The sequence below is a fragment of the Typopeltis vanoorti genome, chromosome 10 (assembly GCF_054136105.1).
Source record: "Typopeltis vanoorti isolate ZY-2024b chromosome 10, IOZ_Tvanoo_1.0, whole genome shotgun sequence".
NCBI lineage: Eukaryota > Metazoa > Arthropoda > Arachnida > Uropygi > Thelyphonidae > Typopeltis > Typopeltis vanoorti.
In genome coordinates this window covers 33,433,463-33,456,500 of record NC_143558.1, presented here as the reverse complement: position 1 = coordinate 33,456,500, position 23,038 = coordinate 33,433,463, and the positions used below count along the sequence as shown (strand labels likewise).

The window sequence follows — 23,038 nt, the reverse complement described above, 5'->3', positions numbered from 1 at the left end:
GGCACAGTTTTTCCGAAATGTTGGTAATTCCCATTGGGTTTTAAAAAAATTACAAAAAGTCAAAACGACGCATAGGAAAAAAAAATTAAAAACACTGTTTATTATTGAAATAAAACTTTAATTCCAACATTCTAAAATGTTATTTTTCTTGCTTTTCTGTTCGTAAAATCGTCGAGGACATTGTCGAAGTCTATTTATCATCACTCAGTTGCTGTTTTATAGACAGTATGACAAGATTTCTTAAACGCCAAAAAAGTGCCGCCCGGGGTATATCATCCCCCCCCCCCAGCTACGCCTATGTAACTTAGTAGTCCGTAGAATTGTTTTAGGCATTTTAATGGTCCTTGGGCTTAGAAAGGTTGAGAAACGCTGCTTTAAATAATTCTCTTAATGCTAACTTTGTTACAAAATGCGCACAGTACCGTATCATGGTTAACAAACCGCCCGGACATGCCTCAAGATCAGGTGTTTTAAAACACAGATATACATAGAGTAAGTACGCGTGACTGAGAAAACTTTACCAGTCCTATGACCTCCAACGCACCCAATTATGACCCAATTTACAAATACGTAATGCATGTAGGTGATAAATATGTTTGAGTTCTTTGTTTAGGTGATTATTTTTTCATTTCTTGTTTCTACTGGAAGTCATTTAGAAAGATTCATAAGTGAAACCCACGTGATCTACACGTGCATCGATTATAATACCAAATGCACATGCGCAGTAATAATGTCTGCATTAGCCAGACAAGCCTGCTCCAAAGTCATTAGCTTCAGCAATTAAAAAAAAAAAAAAAAAAAGACGGATGAATAACAATTACGGTTTTTTTTTTTTTCCAGTGCTATCCAATGAACCCATGTGGATAGTAATTGCAGAGACAATATATCAACCTTCTACAGCTGAAAATTATTACTTTGCTCATTTACTGTTCTTGTTTAGGTTACCAAAGAATATTTTGTAGGCATTGTTAAGTGGATACATTAACCTTTACTAACATTACGGTTTAACTCAGAGATGCGTTGTTATTTTTTTAACAATCCTTTCCGCTTGCAGAATGGTTATATTAATCAAAATACTATATATTTATGAATGTTTTAATTAATAAAGTAAATATTCGTTATAAAATTAATTACAGAATTTTAATTTTTATAATTCTTTCATATGTTCTTAAATTATAAAATCAATTATAGTATTTTAATCATATAAAGGTTTATAATTATAAAGTAAACTCACAGCCTACTGTTGGAGAAAATGTTCTGCTTTCCAGTCGTCAAACAATGCCAGAGCTAGTTCAGTTAATTCAGAATGAGTTACAAAACACAATGCATTTATTCTGAAATACTTTAATATGTGAAACAAACAGTATAAAATATTCAAGTGGATTTTATATCACTTAAACTAATCCGATAAATTACATAATTTTCAGAAGTATTTTTATTCAATAATAATATGAAATGTTCTTTAATTTAAAACCTGAATAATAATAATATCACTGATACTGCTACTATGCAAATATTACGAAATAAAGGAAAAAAGAAGAAGACGTTATTGGAATTATCTGATATTTTCCCCTCTCCTTTCAGATTATGCCAAGGATGATGCAGCGACTCAAGTGGAGTCTGCTCCATATTCAGAGGTATGAATATATATGAAATAGAATCCTTTTGTATTAACTGATTTATTTCTGAAGTAGTAATGTACAAAAAAAAAAAAGAAAAAAAAAGGCCCGAATGCATTTTTTTACAAGGACTTGGAGATGTTCCGCCTGGTTATTATGAAATTGCACACAACTTTTACCTCAAAAGAAACAATGTTTATCTTAAAGCAAGATATTTTCAAACAAGACTCAAGATAACTATATATCGTATTTACAACAGAAGCTGCACGTTAGTCCCAAAATAAACTGCTCAAGCTAAAGTATTTCGGTATTTAATGACCTCTCTCATTAAAGGCATGGTTAAGCAGTTTTCTACTCGGAAGCAATGATGGAAAACTGTCCCCAGAGGTACTGAGCCCCAGGAATAAATTACGCGAGGCATTTTTTGATGTTCATGTTATTTAGAACATGTATCGAATTGTATTTCGTATTTCAAAATAACTGAGACATTTATTTTCTCTATAGTAAAACTACATATTCAAACACTTAAGTCTTTAGGTAGACTATTGCATACTCAAAATCTTTGTTTTTTCAATGTATCCAACTTCCGAAATTTATACCGACTGTTTGGAAGATAATAGAGCCAGAATCCCACCTTCTTCGAGTTTTAACCCACGTAATGATCTCAAGCAAAGTGCTTATTCGCTTCTCTGAAACTCTACATGTTGGAAAAATTCTATCCAAATATCTTGAACCATTTTTCAGTTAAAGGATAAAAAATGTCTTTGGGAAAATAACATAAAATAGATAGTAGCACTAGACAGTAGATACTAACACTGCAAAAAATGTGACTTCAGATTTTTTCAGTCGATATTGCATTTCGAGATTTACACCAACAAAATGCCATCTTCCTGGTTCTATAATAGCGGATATATATATATATATATATATATATATATAAACGTGGTTTTTTTTACTCCTTCTCCCAAGTAAGCAAAATAGTTAAGTTTGCGCCTGAACGTAGTTCAAGTCTAAAGGCAGTGCAACGCCAGGGCAACTCGTTGTAAAGGTTGGTAAAGATCTGATCACTATTCTTAGTATTTCCCATAATGTAAAACACTTCTCACTAAGAGATGTATACTGTTATACATTATGGGTGGGGGGGTCACTACTCAGACCGGTTTCAACCTTTTTTGAGGTCTCCTCAGTGAGTAGCTAGACCCTGAAATACCAAGGTTTTTAGTAATACAGAGCCTTATCAACTTTACCTATACAAGTTGGTACAAGGCGCTTTTACTTTGAATAAGAAACTCTGGATGAGATAAAGATGTGAAACGTTTTTTACCTTAGGGATAATATAATATATATTAAGGATACCAAGTAATTTTATAAACTTGGGTTTTTTACTCCTTCTCCCAAGTAAGCAAAACAGTTAAGTTTGCGCCTGAACGTAGTTTCAAGTCTAAAGGTAGTGCAACACCAGGGAAACTCGTTGTAAAGGTATAAGAATGAAGATTCGCGAAAATAATGTTAATATGAAATCAGTCAAAAGTGTCAATAATAAGAATAAAATGGAATATATTTGGATAGATGACAGAACTACAAAAATAAAAAGAATTTTCAAATAGAAAACAAAATAAGAGTATGAAGAACAAAAAAAAAAAAAAAGAAACAGGGAGGATGCAATCGAAGAAACAGGGTAATTTTTGGTCGTAACTTGACAGTGTTAGTGCATGAAAGAAAAAGATGAAATCTTGTAGTAGCTACTGGAGGAAAATTAGTTCAAGAAGAAAAACTTTTGTCGAGGTTTCTAATCACCCACTTCTACTATAAGTATTGAATGGAATTAGCATCCAGCTCTTGTTTATCAAGTAAGGAAGCAGGTCTCAACAGGCAGGAAAACGGGATGGGGGGGGGGATATATGACTTTTAGTAGAGGAGAGGAAGAATTGTGGCATAGGCTCACAAGGAAAGCCAAAACCCGATTAAAGTTTATTCTTGTACGAAAACAAATTACCGACGGATTTTACAATAAAAAGAGATGTAAGAGTATAAATTACGATCTTACATCGCCCTTAAATAAGATTCTTTGTTTACTACGTTCTTATTCTTTTTATGCTGGATTGAACTAAGGCACACGGTAGCGATAAAAGGCCATTTTTCCAGTAAGTTATTCAGTCGCTTCCTATTTTATCGTAACCATCAATGAAAATCCTAATTTGCATATTCAGAGTATGAAAACCGCTCGGCTAGCGTCGAAAAGAATTGGAAAATAAATTGCCTAATATAGTTGGAAGTTTGAAATACTAGTTAATTAAAAGCAGCGGGTCGTTGTTACTCTTAAATTACTTATTGATTTTAAGAGGCAGCCGAATGTTTACATTTCTTAGGATAGAGAGGCACTTTTAAAAAGTCAAAAGAAAGTAGATTCAACAGTTCCGCTAAAACAAATTAAAAAAGAAACATCGGCTTAAGATAATACGATGAAAAGAAGGGATCGAAAGCCGAGTTTAAAACTTCTTTAAAACCAGAAGAGAAAAGGATTGAAATATGTAATGAAAGATTTAGAATAAATAGAAGATTTAGAGGAACAACGATACAGTAATAAATATTCAAATATGACAAAAGTGGCAAAACAAGCAAATTACAATAAAATACGGAGAGGATTATTAACGCTACTTACATCTTTAGAAGTTCGCTAGAAAATAATGGTAGTAGCCTTTAAGAATTGTTTTGATTATGATATAATCACAGTTGCCAGTTACAGTTAAAACTGTAACTGGCAACTGTGAAAAGACTGAAGATAAATTTTCAATGTGCAATGCTCATTGGCGAAACAATGCAATACCATTAAATGCAAAAAAGGAAATGGAATTGTCTAGTGACTGGCACGATTTTGTGAACATAATGATCGGGATTGGTTGGAATTATGGTATATTACTTCTGTTATGCGGGTGTTCTCTAGCCGGTTTATCTGTTTTGTAGAAAAACTGATAACAAACAAAACAGATGATATGAAGATGTTATCATCTCACAGCGCGAGGCCTCCACTCTGCTTAATGAAGGTCTGAAGTAGTTTAAGTTCCATGTTTGGTCATCTGTATGTATATATATATATATATATATATATATATATATATATATATATACACAATATATAACAATTTCCTGTTATACCACTGCAACTAAAGTCCAGGAAGTCTGTATCATTATATTCATTAAGAAAGAACTAAACAACAAATGAATCACGCTACTCCGATCTTATAAAAGTAATGAATGCATATAATAATAAAATTGTTTAAAAAATATATTCAAATCCTTTCCCCCTTTAGAGTGTTAACACAGTCATTATAGCAAATTCCATTTTTAAAAGACATTTAAGGAATAAGATACATAAAACGAAAATTAATAAATGAGGTATCGTGCTTAAGAGGTTTATAATAAATTTTCAAGATTCAAAAGAAAAAAATAGATCCTTCTAGTTAATTTCCATAGATACTTCTAATTCATCTTTTTATTCAAGAAAATGAATTTTATAACTTTAAAATAAACTGCCGAAGCAAAAAACTGTAATAATAAATAAATAACCTCTTAAACAGAAGTCAACGAAATATACATATAAAAGGATACAGCAATTTGGCAAAAACTATCATTACAGTGTGCGTTTAAAAATAATGTACATTTAAACAGAGAAATACATTTACTATGACGTTCATGAGAAAACAGTAATAAGCATTGTATAGCTAGAAAGGAAAACGTGGCTGATCCGCGATTATAATGAAACTAATTCTCTAAATTAAATAATCATCCAGAAGTGGGTTTGTGCATGATGTTTATAAGGTAGTATATTAGAACGCATATTATTATTAATTCTATCATAATTCATTGTGATTAGCAAAGTGTTTTCCTGTTATAACGATGATATAAAATATATCTCTGAGACATACTTCAAAGAAATAATTTAGAAAATAATGTTCGACTGCAAGTATGATTAAGAATTACATTTGAATCAAGAAATCTTATTGAATATGTTTTATTATTATAATAAAGGATTCTTCCAACTGCATCCATCGCTTGCCCTCTCTTAGTGACATTTTCCCTTTTAAGTTCCCAGCGACTTCGCGCAGTCTTCAGGAAGTCGAGGGCCCTTTAATAGAAAAACATTGGTCTCATACAGAAGTGGCAAGGCTTTTCCTCCCAGAAACTCGAGTTTTTCATTCCGAAAAAAAATAGACCATCTGGTTAGTGCGCGCACGCACGCACGCACGCACACACACACACACACACACACACACACACACACACACACACACACACACACACACACACACACACACACACACACACACACACACACACACACACACACACACAGAGAGAGAGAGAGAGAGAGAGAGAGAGAAAGACGCAGTTAAAAGGCAAGGCAAATTTACTTTCCCATAGCTTTAGCTGCTTCGGTTGTAATTCCGACTAATCCAACACAAGGTTTTTGTAAATTTTCATACTATTAACTAGAACTTTTTTCACCCAAACAGCGTTCCTGCTGTCGATTCTTCTTATTGCCATTTTACTGCTATCATTATTAGCAGAAGTAATAATATTTGCTTATATATCTGCTTATATATATAATATCTGCTATGCTGCCTCACCGTTGCGGGGGGGGCGGGATGGGCGAAGCAAGTCGGGCGTATCATTACTCCTGGTAGGACCTCCCAAGGCATGAAGACCATCCCACTATGCCCAGCTAAATGCTAGCAGCGAAGACAGAAGAGGAGATAGGCCCCATCCGTCTTAATTTACTGCCCATTAGATATTCATGGCGAAGGATTTAACACAGCATACCATGCCGACTCGGACGTCGTACGTTCAACAAGGTCCGCGTTGCCGTTTGGTAGCAGCTCCAGGGGTGACAATGAGAAGTTAGCGACTGGCGATACTACCACCACCAGCACTATTATTGACAAAAATAATGAAAAACTGGATCTAGATTCAGACTCCGCAACCATTTAATGATTAGAACTTGGAATATTAGGACTCTACTACAATCAGGTCAACTCAAATTACTACAGCACGAACCAAAAAATATATGAATGGACTGTTATGGGACTTTGTGAAATTCGATCGCCCAAAACAGGAAAGCTAACAACAGATGAAGGAAATTTATTTCCTTTACTCTGGATATGATTGCAGCGGAAAAGCTGTCGGGTTTTTGATACGTAAATTATCACGAAATTCTGTCATAGAATTCAATCCTATAAATAGCAGAATTGCTTTAGTCCGCCTAAGAGGAAAGCCACTCAATATCACCATCATACAGGTTTATGCCCAACCACAGGCCACAAGGACTCCGAAGTAGAGTCCTCGTGGTCAACGTAATGCAACAATCACCAGAGCGAAGAGAAAAAACCTTTTGATTGTACAAGGCGATTGGAATGCCAAAATTGGAACAGATATCGGTAAGGATTTTCTCCCATTTGTCGGAACCGTATGGCTATGGGGAGACAAACGAAATAGGTTTTGAATTGATCACTTTTGCCTCACAAAATGAACTCACCATTACTAAGCCTTCCAGAAGATAGACATGGACTTCCTCTGATGGTAAAACACACAACCAAATCGACTTTATCCTTGTTAGCACAAATAAAAACTCCATCAACCTCACCAGAACCAGATCATTTCCTGGAGCCGACATTGGCAGCGACCACAATATGGTCATCACAACTATGAATATGAAAATGAGGGAAATGTTACCTACAAAATCAACTCGTAAAAGATATAATATAGAAAAATTAAAAGAACCCCAAATAAATACATTATATAAATACAAATTAAAACAAATTTTTGACACAAGCTTCAAAAAAATGTACTAATATCGAATCTAAAACCAAATATTTCTCACAAAAGATAATTGAGACTGCTGAAGAAATTCTTGGATACAAAAGGAAAGTCAATAAACCATGGATAACCAAAAATATTTTGGACCTATGCGACGAAAGAAGAAATTTGAAATCTCATATTAATAGCGGTGATAATAGAGAACAGTACTGTATAAAAATATTACCAAGATTATTAAAAAAGAAATCAAACATGCTAGAAACTTATGAATACTAGATGAATGCAAAAATATAGAAGACTTAAATAAAAATAATCCTAAAAGTACTTTTCAAATTATCAAGTTAACCAAACCTTTTACTGCAATTAATTACAGTATAGAAGATGAAGATGGAACTCTTATCACGGATAACCAGAAAATAGTTGATAGATGGAAATGTTATGAACCAAGCTTTTTCAAAAGGACCCCCAACTGACTGACGATATTTTGGACGGAATTTTGCCAGGAAGTTCGGAGGAAGGAGATTACTTGATATTAGAAGTCATTGCAGCAGGTAGCTCCTCGAAAAATAGAAAAATCACCGGGAATTGATGGTGTTACAATGGAACTGATACGCGAAGGAGGTGACATCATCATCATAGACACCTTGCTAAATATATTCAGGATGTATGGAACACAGACTTGGCCTTCTGATTGGCGGACTTCTGTCCTTGTAACTATTCCTAAAAAGGGAAGCAGCAATAAATGTAGCAACTATAGAACAATAAGCCTTATTAGCCATCCAAGCAAAATCTTGTTAAAAATATTATTGTTAAGAATAGAAAAGAAAATAGAAATCAGATATCAGATGAACAAGCAGGTTTCCGAAAGTCCAGAAGTACAATCGACCATATTTTTACAATACACATACTAGGTGAAAAATACATACAACAAGATAATCTGTCACAACTTTTTAGACCTTCAAAAAGCTTTTGACTCAATATGGCAAGAGGCATTATGGAAAATTTTAGAACATTATGGTATTGACAACAAAATCATTAGGATTATTAAATCTCTTTATTCCTCAACTGATATGAGAATTGAAATTAGAAATTACAGCAGTGAACCGTTCCGAGCAGAACGAGGGGTAAGACAGGAATGCACCTTGTCCCTTCTTCTTCTTAATTGTTTTCTGGAATATGTCATAGATGAAACTCTTCATGAATATGAACCAGAAATAGTAGTTGGCTGACTTAGAATAAACAACTTACGTTTGCAGATCGATCTTCTGGCAGAAAGTGAAGAAGAATTACAAGAGATAACCAGCCGCGTTTTCGGAACATTAAAAAAATATGGATTATACATAAACCTGCAAAAAACAAAAACAACGATAATCTCAAAATCAGATTGAACTCTTAAAGATACAAATTGATAATAAAAAAATTGAGAATGTAAACAAGTTCACTTATGTAGGAAGCACGTTGAGTCAAGATAGTCGCTCAAAAACCGACATTAAATACCGAATTGCAAAGTCAACCGTGGCCCTACAGAAGTTAAAACCATTGTGGAGAGATAACAGAATAGCAATTACAACCAGACTAAGACTAAATGAGACTTTGGTGAATTCTATCCTCTTGTATGGTTGTGAGGCCTGGACTTTATTGAGGGAAGAGAGAGGAGATTCCTGTCTTTTGAAATGGAAACTTACAGAAGATTTTTGAGAATTTCACGAAACCAATGAAAATGTCCGAAAATTGATTGATTCAACAGACGGAGAAAAATGGAAAATATTCTAGCAGTCATCAGAAGAAGACAGATGAAATAGTTCGGACATGTGGAGAGGGCTAATGGCATTCCAAAGCAAACACTAGAAGGAATCATTCCGGAATCAAGGGTTAGGGGCCGACATCGATTAAAATGGACTGATAACATCAAAAAATTGACAAATTCCTCCCTTTCTCAACTGACATCAAGAACAAGAGACCGGGATGATTGGAGGAGGCTAACAAAGAATATCACCTACTAGCCATGAGTGCCCCAACGGTCCATTTAGGACTACGGGAGAGAAAAAGAAGAAGAAGAATGATATTTGCATGACGTTCCTTTTCTTCTTTTCGCGATAACAGCGTTATCGCTTTTCATGGCTCAATAACTACAATAACACCTAAACCACATGACAGCAGGCTTTGAAATGAAATGAAAGAAAAATACTTTATTTACTCATTTCAATAAATGTAAAAAAGATGACTTATAGAGCCTCCCTTAGCTCAATCGGTATCGAAGATGCTACCCTTGCGTTGGAAAGAGGTTGGCTCGAATCCCGTCTAAGACGAGAAGGACCTTTATCAGGACTTTTCATGAGAAGGTGAGTTAGCCGGTCTCATACGGCAGTGGTAGGTTTTTCCTCTAGAAAAACAGGCCGGAAGACCTCGCACAATTTATAGACATAACATACATTGCAGATAGGATTAACTTCCGTACTATAAGCAGTAATTAGGTTTCTAAGATGCCACGTTACTTGGCTGTGACAGGCCATTGAACCTAATGCGAAAGGAAGCAATAATGGGAAGATTGCTGAACAAAATAATATATTAACTTGAAATCTTGTCGATAGTGAGAAATTTTAAAGTATTTTTCAGAGAGAAACTGGGTTTTAATTGTATAAAGCAAATCTAAACATATAATGAAAGATATTTAAAAAAAATCTTTTAACACCTTTTTTCCTCCAAAAAGATGAAGCTCTTTATCTCTTTTGAAAATCAGTAGATAGTGGAGCTCCAGCATTCAATGTATTTCTGCTAGCGTAAGAGACCCGAATGCAACACCAACTGTAGCGTGATCCCATTCCTAATCCTGGAATAAGTGTTTTCATATACATATCGTGTCTGAATTGCAAGAGACAAAAACTTGTTTGTTTTTTTCCCAAGAGGGGAGTGGAAACCCTTTAGAAATGAATAAAGAAAAGTGTCCACAATGAAAGATTGAAACTTCTAGGTTTGGATTTTTTTTTTTTTTCAAATTATAATTTTTCTATAATCAAAATTTCCAATCAGATACTCACCAAGCTACTGGATTTTGAAATAAATTCAGTGACCTTCAATAATAAATCTGTAGGTTCTCATTAATTCAAATCAGGTATCAGTTCCAATTAAAGATCCGCACTAAAAACCCAGTTATAATTGTACAGTCAGTCAAGACCAGTTTATTTCTCTCTCTCTCTCTCTCTCTCTCTCTCTCTCTCTCTCTCTCTCTCTCTCTATCTATCTATCTCTATCTCTGCTCTCTCTCTCTGATCGCGTCGAAAAATATTGCAACAAATATATCGGAAATTTCCGAAATATATCCGAAACTTTAAATCGTCGAATTATTTAAAATTTACAACTCATTAGATATTGTCAAAAAATATCCCAATATCACTTTCATTAATAATACTCGTATTTTTAAACTTTGGAAGACTAAACCATTTAATAGATGTATACATATGAAATTGTGAATTCAATTGGTTATCAGGTTCATAAGTTTTTAGTTGTTAATTGAATATAAAAAATGAGGAAGAGAGTCGCACGCACACACACACACACACACACACACACACACACACACACACACACACACACACACACACACACACACACACACACACACACACACACACACACACACACACACACACACACACACACACACACGCACGCACGCACAACAACAACAATAATACTTTCACACAGTTTCGATTATCGTCTGCAAGTTCCCTTTAATTACAAATCCTTCAATCGTAATTTATGCACCCTCCCCGCCACTCTTTCCACATCTCACATTCGGAGAGTAAAATGCTCAATCCAGCTTACAAATCTCTCTTAGTTTTTAATTTTTATTTAGACATAGTTTCTTCAAAGATTATTTAGAGATGGTTTTTTAAAGGCTATAACATAAATAGATATTAATATGCAAAACAGCAATTCTAGCTACTTATTGAATGATATCCCTCGTCACTAGGGTATCAGGACAACTTTGTGGATATACGAGTACACTTATTACCGAACGGAGAACCGCTACGGTCTCACAAGCAGGTAGCAGGCTTTACCATTCAGCAAAACAGACATACCGGCTAGAAGAACACACGCAAACAGACATTATGCGTTGGCTTCACAGCCTTAATTGCTTCGGCCCTAATTGCAAATAGCATTGATTAGTAATAATGATCAAATGCATATTGTGGTTGTTTTGAATTGTGATATCAAGAAACGAAGAGTAAACGAGAGACATGTTTAAAAAAAAAAAAACATTTCCCTTCCCCCCAAGAACTGCTTACACGGTAGGAACTGTTGCTTTGCGTATTTTTTTTTTCTTTCAACCTTTAAGCATTTCATCTGGATGATCACATAATCTACAATGATGTACATTAGCTTTTTTTTTGTACTGGATTCCCTACTACAGTTCTCTCTCTTTTTTTTTTCAGTTACTCTCCGAAAACTATGTGTCTTTGTAAATTTATGGCATTACATTTTAGAATCAATGAATGTACGAGATGTTTGAGACGCAGACACATCGGATATTACTAAGTTTAGTAAATTACTTTTGAAATCCGTGCACAAGGCTTTTAATTACTTAGCTCAGGATGACGGTGTATCCATGATGATGTGAGTGAGAATCGGACAAATCAATGATATGCAACAAAAATTTTCATATTTTTGATCTGAATGTCGCAAATCTGTCAGTTGTAATGGAGATGTGTGAATGCAAAATTTAATTTAAACTTTCTATATTTTATTATATTTAAAAACTAAAATTTAAGAATTATATATAAAATTTAATAAAATATAAAAAATGTAAGAATATATATGTAAACATAAATGAACATGATTTTTCTCTATTTCACTCTTCAAAGGAATTTAAACATCACAAACAATCAAAACATTCTGGCTTTAAAATCTCTCCCTCCAAACACGAGGATGATGGAAAGTTAATGTACCGAAAACTGCGATCAGGAAAGCATCATAAAGATATGTTTCTTCGTGTAGTGAGTGATAACGAACCTTCTTCTAGAGTACACAACAGATCCAAGTTCCACAAGGCTTCTAAAGAACTCAAGAACGATATACCTCCTTCACCGCACTCCGTACAGAAGATTGAGAATGTTCGCACAGCTGGCACCGCATCAGAAGCAAGCTACAGAAATAGAAGGAGCACAGACAGGGAAAGGAAGAAAATGAGAGGGAAAGGCGGCAATAAACAAGGTCAGACAGAGGGCATTGAACCAGAATCCTCAGAATTAACAATGATCAGCAAAAGCAAAGAAGGACATGGGCCAAATCCGCGCTATAAACAAAGAAGGAAAAATAAAGGTAAACTATTGAATTGAATTATAACAAAATAATATTTTGTAGAAATGTTATATAAATCCTATTTTTTCTAACATTCAGTTTTTATTTAAGGATCAGTAGTATTGACAATTCTTGATAAATCTCTCTCTTTCTCTCTCTCTCTCAAGCATTTCTTCGTATCGCGGTTCATCCCATGTGGTGACCCACATACATATATACGGGAGTGAATCCATTAGGGAGGAACAGAAATGCCACTAATCTACTTTCAGAACATCCTGCTTACTAATGAATAATACTTTAAGCTAGGTATGTCTGACATCGCCTTTCGGGCCATGTCACCAGAACATGAAAATACTGCTTAGCATGTATGGATAACTGGCTGGATGCATTGTTTGATAACCCGTCCCATTTTCATGCTACATCAATTCACACGGATAATTAACGGGTAAATGTACTTCGGAAATCTAGATTCCATATTTTATTTTTAAACGGCATGTTCATTTTAAATAAACAACTTACTTCACAGTTACTATTTCAAGAAAAAAAAAGCCATCAGCTTTAGAAATAATCTTCCGGTATTAAGAAAAAGAAGATATTAAATTGCCATTTTTGATATTAAATCATGGAATTTTGTGTTCGATTCCGTTATTATTTTCTTCTATTCAAATATATTCTGCATTGTTAAGTCATAACATCTCCAGTTACACGCTAGGAAAATTGCATTTTCTTCGCCACCTGGTGAAGCAGCGAGTTGTTGGTAGCCCTGACGGTTGCTTGAAATGCAAACTGTGGAAACATTGTTTCCTGGAAATGATCATCGCAATACATGCAGTACTGTGGTGTGTACATATCTGCAAAGATACTGATTGGAGTTATAGTGAGTTAGTTAAGTACAGACATGTGTCTCATTCCACTACGTGGTTTCTTTGGGAGCTTTGCGATGCATTCCGAAATGAGAACCAATATTCTAAGATTAAGTGAAAGATAATAAATAAAGCAATTTGGGATCCTGAAAGCAACAACTTTGTACACGAGGATAATACAGCTTCCATTTGCCTTAGATATATCTGTGAATTGTTTGAGCAACTTGATAATGAAATCAGTCATGTTCAGTTGGATTGTATAATAATAATAATAATAATAAAGTATTCATGACTTTCAAAAAATTATTTTCCTTTTTCCATACTATTTCTTTATAAAATATAAAACATCTCCGTTGTCTGCACAACCTTCTGGTAACATCCATAGATCGACAAAAAAAATTGTAGGTTCGATACCAATCACCGACTAGAAGATCTTTCTTCTAGGCTTTTTTTTTTTTTTCAGTTGGTCTCTAAATCAGTCTACGTATGGAGCTGGTAAGTATTTTCCCCTCCCGGAAGAAGTTCATGATTTTAATCGCGCAATTTAAAATAACGATCAGAAAACACGCTATAATACTAGTAATAATATAAAGAACACAAAATGGCAACACTTGTCTGCAGTATTTTTGTGTTATCTTCCCTCTAATGGCTGACTAGTAATGCATTCAACTTTTACTGATGATGAAAGATGGAAACCAGCTGCCAATCGATTTCCAAATTTAACTAAAATAAAAAACCAGATACACTTTTGAGAATTTCTGTTTATGGGTACAGTCAATACATTCCATTTTTATTCCATTCCATTAAACAAATCTAGAATTGTTCAGTACTGATATTTACTAATTGTTCAGTACTGATACGTATGCTTGAAAATTTTTCCTTGTAGAATTTTTCTTTCTAAAATCTAATAATCAAGTTAGATGTGTATTGTAGCTTATGTTTCTGTATCTTGATGAACTTGCAGGAAAAAAAAAAAGTCATATCTGGGTCGTATTGTGAGACATCACAGGCTTCAAATAGATTTATTAAAGGGAAGAATTGGTAGAACACGAAAAAAGGAAGACCAGAACACACATAGAAAACATAATGGAATGCTTAGGCAGAACTATGTATACTGTAGAGCAAGGAAATGAGTGGTCTGGATAGAAAAAGGAGATTCATAGTGGCCAACCTTCTAGAGTGGGATACATGACAAGATATGTTGTAATCTACCCTTACTGCTACAGGTTTTTTTTTTTTTTTTTTACTTCTCACAAGACGATAGTAAGGAAATTAACTTCGAGTGTTCTGACAATGAGAAAAACAAAAAAACAACAAAAAAAAAACGTATTCTGTTTTGAAATCAAAGGAATAAATACTGAGAACAAAAGTAAATAACGCAAAATGCGGTTGCAGTATACCACAACAAAAAAATGTAGCAACCATTCGAGCCATTGTATCCACACACACACACACACACACACACACACACACACACACACACACACACACACACACACACACACACACACACACACACACACACACACACACACACACACACACACACACACACACACACACACACACAAAAAAAAAAAGATGACAAATGAGAATTACACAGTAAAAATGGAGAGACGAAATTCAACCAGAATTCATATTTTTTTTATGAAAAAACATAAACCTAAAAGTCTATGACAACCCAGTGTAAAACAGTGCTGATACAGGATAAAACTGAATAATAAGATTTTTAAATTACTCCACGTATGCAAAAAATCGAGAATCGCATCGAGTGAGTTGAATCAGTGCAGTTATTTCAATATTTAACTGGAAAAAAAAGTAAGTGGTATAAAAAGCAATATATCCGTGTAAATATAAACATAAACAGACACTATTATTTTTATTCTTATTAGAATAAAAATTATAGTGCCTGTTTAATGAAATAATAATGAAACCTCAGGCTCCTCGATGGAGTCTGAGGTTTCATTATTATTTATTTATTTATTTATTTATTTATTTATTTATTTACAAAGATTTCTGGATCTTTGTAAATAAATAATAATCATAAAATCATAAAAAAATAATTTAACACTCTTAAGAAAATAATATCTACTTGTTGATTTAAAAATATTTTATATTTCTTACATAAGGCTAGAACGAACTACAATAAAAAAATACGTCACAAGGACATTAAACACAACATATTAAATACCGTACGTTATGTTTATAGTTTAAAACTTCTCTTAATATAAACGTTCTAATTTTATTACATTCTAATTTAATTTTCTGTTACAAATAATGTACTTACCTATGTTTATTATAATTTCATATTACTTTGATGTGATAATTGTTTCAATTACCTTGACTAAAAATTCCTACTATCCCAAGAAAATCATCAGACGATATTAATACAAAACTACGGTTATTTTCGTAGCATTTGTAAAGCTGATAATCTAATTTTAAAACAATATAAATACACCGAATAAAAGAAACGAAAGTTAAGAACTTGAATAGGTTCTAAAAGACGGTGTCAGCTAAAATCTATTTTAAAATAGGGTTTTGGGAAACCCGCAAAAGTAAAGCACGCCAAATAGCTGGAGGAAGAGTAGCGGTTGGCAGACGATAAAAAATTTTAGGAAGCTTAGTAAATTACCTCATACATTACGACATGATGGTAATGACAAAAATAATCGGAATAAAGCAATATATCTCTTCACTATGAGCGTATACAAAAAAAAAAGAGATAATTTTGTCCATATTAATTTTACTTTTGCCAGTAAAGTTTCTTTTTGTCAAGAATGGATTTTTTTTTTTTTTCAATTCGTGACGAATCATTTAAACTATTATTTCCAAACAGAATTTAAAAATTTGCTTCTGAATGCAAACTAACTTGGAAGAAAATACTTTATAATCAACTTGATGCCATTGTAAAATGATTAATAGATTTAAAGTGTCAGTCACAGCAAAATTTCAGATGAAGGCATACCTAGAATTTGTTTCCCTTGCGATAAAAAAAAAAAAAAGGCGGGGTTGTATATAAATATGTGTACAGGATATTTTATCATCTCGGGGAGTTGGGGAAGAGAACTCCAACATGGTTTTCCACGAGTGTGTGTATCTCACCAATATGTATTTGGGAAAGAGTAGCTGTGCTACCCGGATTGAAAATTTAAAGACAAAGAAAGAAAAAAGAAATATATATAAAATAACGCATGAAAAAAATAAACTGCAAAACTATGATCATTTTATATTTTTTATAAAATTTTTTAAATTAAATTCAAAAATATTAAAATTAGGTAATGTGAGCTTTATTAATATGTACGTCAAAGTTTGGTTAATCTTAATTTCTACCAATATTACTCAAAACAAACTCAAAAGAGCATTTTTTAGATATTCGTTTTATTCCTGCGTATATATTTTTTAAAATTTACGTATATACTCATATACACGTTCTCTTCAAAATGCATACTGTACTTTCATTTGCTAATTAAATCATGTAACTATTTGAATGATGACGCTTACATGATGTCATACTCCGACTTTTCATTGCTTATGAATTTTGGTCAAGTGCCAAATGGAGATTCTCGCAATCTTATTATCCAAGAATGATGAGATTTTCTAAGGGCTCTTCCTTAAATAACGTACAGCTATTTCTCGGATTTTAACCCCCTGTCATATTAATAACCTTCTCTGACATATTAATAACCTTCCCTCAAAAATTACGTAAACAAATATGAACCTACCTGCGATCTGAACCATAGATTTCGTAAAAAGTTAATAATATTATTTTTAAAATCTTATTTACATATCGTTCGCTAGTTCACTGAATTTTGTGCATTTAACACGGAAGGCATAGTAGTATCTTGTTGCCCTATATTCTTTTTTTTTTTGTCGTTGCAGTGTCGTGACATTAGTATATTTAAACAAAAAATATTTAGAATCTTCTTTGTCAATGACAGCTTTCTATTAAATGCAGCCATTTTTTTTCTTTCTCTCTCTCTTTCTCTCTCTCTCTCTCTCAGGTTATCCAGTTTCTCTTCTTTGCACTGAATTTTAATTTGTAGTGAATGATTGGGAATTTTTCTTTTTTCAATGAGTCAAACTATTGTTCACACATACTATTTACATTATATCCATGTGCACATATGTGAGTACAAGTATATATATATATATAATATATATATAATATATAATTAATATATATATATGTATATATATACATATATATATATGTATATATATATATATATATATATATATATATATATATATATATATATATATATATATATATATATATATATATATATATATATATATATATATATATATATATATACTTGTACTCACATATGTGCACATGGATATAATGTAAATAGTATGTGTGAACAATATATATATGTATTCAGCTGTAATCATGTACTGGCGTTCACGTGATGCAGCAAGCACGCACTCTCCCAACAATGCAACAAATGAAAGAACAGCTTCAAATACAACTACAACGTTTTAATGCTAATTATGTATAAAGACTGTCTATGTTGTTCATAGTCTTTTAACCCTCAATGTTTAGTGTTTTTTCTTTTATAATGTCACCTGAAGAAGGCTGTTACAGGCCGAAACTAGTAGTGTGTTTATATTAAAACCTTTTTAATTAAATCTCGGTTCTAGTCATTCAATTTTTTTCATAAAACTATGTATGTTAACCGAGTCAATGATCAATCTGTCATATATATATATATATATATATGTGTGTGTGTGTGTGTGTGTGTGTGTGTGTTACTGTAAAAGCCCGAAAATTGGTAAATCCTAGCATTTACCATAGCGAGGTGGTAAAAGTCCGAAAAACCATTTCGGTAAATGCCAGCATTTACCAACACCAATTGGTAAAAGCCCGTTTTGTAGAGAGAGAGAGTGTGTGTGTGTGTGTTTTAATTTTTAATCATTCTTTGAACATGTAAGTTTTAAAATATTCTAACGGTCATTTATTTTGCATAATTTTATGAAACTCAATTTATATATAATGTTGTACTAGGTCCATATTTTTAATTATCATTGTTTATTTAAAAACTGTGTAAATGGAATAGGAAATTAAAACAGGATTACCTAACCTAACCTATAATCAACTATTCACTAAAAGAAAAAGAAAAAGTAGACGATGAAATGATTTTTATGAAGGAAATAAAAAAAAAAACCGTAAAATAAGCACAATATCACTCATTTTTATGTCCGCGCGGTTAGTCTAGTGGTTTTGCGCTTCGCAACCATATGCCTGTGGAAGGAGTATCCTTGGTTCGCCGACGAGGAGCTTAAGGATTTTCCTCAGCCATGGCCAAGTTAGCCGGTCTTGGGCGTGGAGAGCAGGGTTTTTTCCCCCAGTTTATCTGGGGTTTTTCATCCCGCAAGCAGGCAAACCTGCCCCGTGAACACACACGAATCTACAGCCATAAATACTTAACCACCCATAAGGGGGCTCAACTCGCCCCAATAGAGACGGAGGAGAAAAGGGAGGGAACTCCATAGTATTTCATAAATAAATAAATAAACTCATTTTTATGAAGGAAATAAAAAAAAACGTAAAATATATTAGCACAAAAACAAACTGATTCTAGATCGTAGTCGCTCACACCCGTCTATACTCGCACTCGACTGAGCCGTTAGGTACGCGAACAGCTAAGAGAGTCACGAGCATGTTGGAAAACCTGCAGACTGCAGGATCAGACAGACTCATCGCTTATTTCGGGCTTTTACCAATCAGTGTTGGTAAATCATTTATCGAAATGATTTGGTAAAAACCCGAAATGGAAGCGTTTAAGCATTTTTCGGACTTTTACCACCTCATTAAGATTTACCGGTAAAACCTAGGATTTACAAATTTTCAGGCTTTTACAGTAACGTGTATATAGATAGATTATATGCATAATACTATTATAATATAATAGCATAATGTAATATAATATAATATAATAATTATTATTATCATCATACTTACCTACAGAGTATTGAAATGCTGAGGACATTACTCGTACAATACGATAGATACGTGTAATTGCATGATATTAGCAGCAAAGTATTATAAATACTTTGCTAATATCTAATACTCGTCATCATCCTTCACTATTAAATATTATTACCGCACTCATTTCATAAAGTTATCATTACCCTGACTTTATCTTATGCATAACACACACACACACACATTATTTAAAAAAAAAACTCATGTAATATACATTTTACACTATTATTTTACACCTTCAGTTCATACTTTTCTAACCGCATGCAATTTGACGTGTTTGTCATGTTGTAATACACGCTCTTTGTTTATTATTAATACACTGCTTGGAAAGAGGTCAACAGATATCCCCATGGGGAGGTGCATCTTGCCATGTAAAGAGTCATTTGTTTGTAGCCGGTATAAATTGGAGGAATATGATGCTCTCAGTGCAACTGTGTCAGAATGAAATGGCTGCGAGAAGGAAACTAACAGAGTTTGAAAGAGGCGTTGATAAGATGCCATATTGCAGGCCTATCTGTTCGGAAAATTGTTAAAAATTGGGTCATTCCAGGTCCACTGTCAGTCATATTATACTGACGTTGATACTATACTGACACGATACTAAAACCGCCATTCAACATTCGCCAACCGAATGTTGGCGGAATGTTGGATGTGGAATGTTGAATGGCGAATGTCGGCCGAATGTTGAATACTCGGTATTCAACATTCGACTGACATGTTGAATACGGAGTTTCGGACATCGATTGGAACACAAATTTGCAAAATACATTCAGAAGCGAGGCTCACAACATGGATTTTCATGATAGAACCGCAATATGCAAGCCCCACATTACCCGAACCAAATGCAGCGTCATCAGTAGTGCAAAGAGCGTGTACAGTGGCACACAATCTACAATGCAGATGTACCGGTGTGGGTGTGGCAGATATCCAATAAACGTCTCTTACAGAGTGCGTAACCCCAAATACGAAATATGAGAATTCGGAGGTGGTGGTGGTGTGATGGTATGGTACTGTTTTTCCTGGTTTGGCCTCAGACCTATGTTTGTGGTGCCACGAACATTGAACTTCGAGAGATATTTGAACATTCTGGACATTTTAATGCTTTCTACTGTGTGGCGTTTCTACTGAACTGACTTGTCTCTTTCAGTAAGACAATGCACCATGTCATAAGGCTACTGCTGCTGCTGCTGTAATACTGCATGGTTTGCGGACATAAGCGTCACCTCACTTGACTGGCTTCCACAGAGCCTGATCTCAAACCCATTGAACACTGTGAGATGAACTGGTGCGTCTGGTGGGGTCAAGTTACGTCCGCTGCACGGCAGTACAGGGATCTCATCGTATGCCTACGGGAAAAATGGTCCAAAAATCTCATTGGTTGCTATTGTACACTTGTGGAAAGGGTACCTCGTAGGATTGCTGCAGTCATCACAGAGAAAGGAAGTCCTACATCTTATTAAATTGGCGCCATGGCTGTTTGTTCCTCACACTATGGTGTCCGTTCACTTCTTTCCAAGTAGTGTAGTACGTTCTAATTTCAGGGTAGTTGGAACTGTAATTATATTAACTGTTTCAACTAACAAATATTAACCGTAATAATTCAGTACCAACTAAAATAAAGATATTTCAACTTACATTTATGATAAAAGCTACAAAAGCTTTGTCATCGTACAAAATCGTTATTATTGGTAATACCTCGGTAATAATAAACCTAGTACCATATAGTTAGTATTCATTTTATCCACATTATTTGGTAATTATAATTTTCATAACACTCACACTGTGTGTGTGTGTGTGTGTGTGTGTGTGTGTGTGTGTGTGTGTGTGTGTGTGTGTGTGTGTGTGTGTGTGTGTGTGTGTGTGTGTGTGTGTGTGTGTGTGTGTGTGTGTGTGTGTGTGTGTGTGTGTGTGATGCTAGACTATTATTTCCTAGCCCTGCATGGATTCAATGGAATCACCAAGAGAGTTCTTTCCATTTATATACAACGATACCTAATATACCTTGCCATGAATTTTCTTACTGAATTCTTAACCAAAGTGGGTAGTACGCTCACTACCCACTTTTGCTAAGTATTCAACCTACCAACCATTCTTCAATCTAAAGAATTTGTGCTTCACTCACTCCCATGCATGGGAGAAAGTGATCCCTTCTTCATGGGGATCACTTTCATGGCTGTTTGTAATGCATAGAGCTGTAAGTTACTGCCCTATGCATTAGTTTTCCTATATTTATCTGATAAGCTCCACTCGTATATTTTAATCATATCTCCTCTCCTCTGCCTATTTGCTAAGTTCTGCACAGCTACACCTTTTCGCTTTATTCTTATATTCAACATTCTATGTCCTGATACAATTTTGGTTAATGCAACGTCATATGGCGCGAATCGCATACTTTTCCTCGTCATACTCTTCAATATGTCGGCAATACTCTGGATGACCTTGACCACTGTCAACGTTACCTTAAACATCAACTGTGACTGCTCCATATTCTTCTTCATGTAGCTTCCTCAATGCGAGGGTGCAGCATCATGTCCTTCCAGTCCTCTCTGTTGGCAGCTCTTCTTTTTGACTTTATATTAGTAGTCACTAATTAATTGGTTAGCCTTCCTTTTAAAAAAAAAAAGTTGACTGTTGATGACCTCCACTATTTTCAACAGATGAAGGTGGTAGTTTGATGGTAAAATTTTCATTCCTTCTTTGTAAAGAACTTCATATAGGCTTGCTTTCGTGGTGTATGGGAGATGTTAAATTAGTATTTATTTATTTATTCGTATGGCATGAATAAAAAAACATGCAGTACAATACACTATCACTTTAAAGACATAAAATTAAAACACATTTTAAAAACCAATAAAATTAAAGTTATATACATATTGGTCAAATAGTTCACAGCTTCGGATGTAGCATTTAAAAAGTCCAATTTGTCTCCTGAATATGCTCTGAGATAACACTGAGTTACAATATGGTCCACAGTTTGTCTGTGAGCTCTATCACAATGCGGGGATGGTCGTTTACCCCATTTAAAAAGCATGTCCGCACATACGCCATGACCAGTTCGTATTCTATTAAGCTGAGTCCAGGATTTTCGTGGGAGGTGTGCCAAAACTTTCTTGTAATTCTTTGAGAGAAAATTTTGTGATGTCATCTGTCTGGCTCTCCCACTGCCCACTGTTTCCACTTTTGCTTCAGGTCAAAGTTAGATTGTAGTAGTAGTAATTGGACTAATTGTAGTGGTGGATGTCTTGATCTCAATCGTCGTACACTTAACGGAGATCTAAATGTATTGGTAGGGCTGTGTTCTTCAAGATTTTCTTATACTCCTGTAAGAGAGCCTCAGTCCTGCTCAGATTCGGTGGAACAATGTTGCTAAGAGCTGGAAGCTAGTGTGTGGGCGTTGATTTAATTGTGCCAGAAATCAGTCTCATTGTATTATTTAGTTGGTTATCAAC

At 34.2% G+C, this 23,038-nt stretch overlaps 1 protein-coding gene across 1 annotated transcript in view; it reads left to right on the top strand.

The window, feature by feature from the left end:
* Positions 1-23,038, top strand: part of LOC150102316 (uncharacterized) — a 107,009-nt gene that overhangs the window by 43,301 nt on the left and 40,670 nt on the right. Inside the window, exons 4-5 of the mRNA XM_090399498.1 lie at positions 1,585-1,637; positions 12,299-12,755. Coding sequence (XP_090255624.1) covers positions 1,585-1,637; positions 12,299-12,755 — 510 coding nt within the window. The remainder of the gene's footprint in view (positions 1-1,584; positions 1,638-12,298; positions 12,756-23,038) is intronic.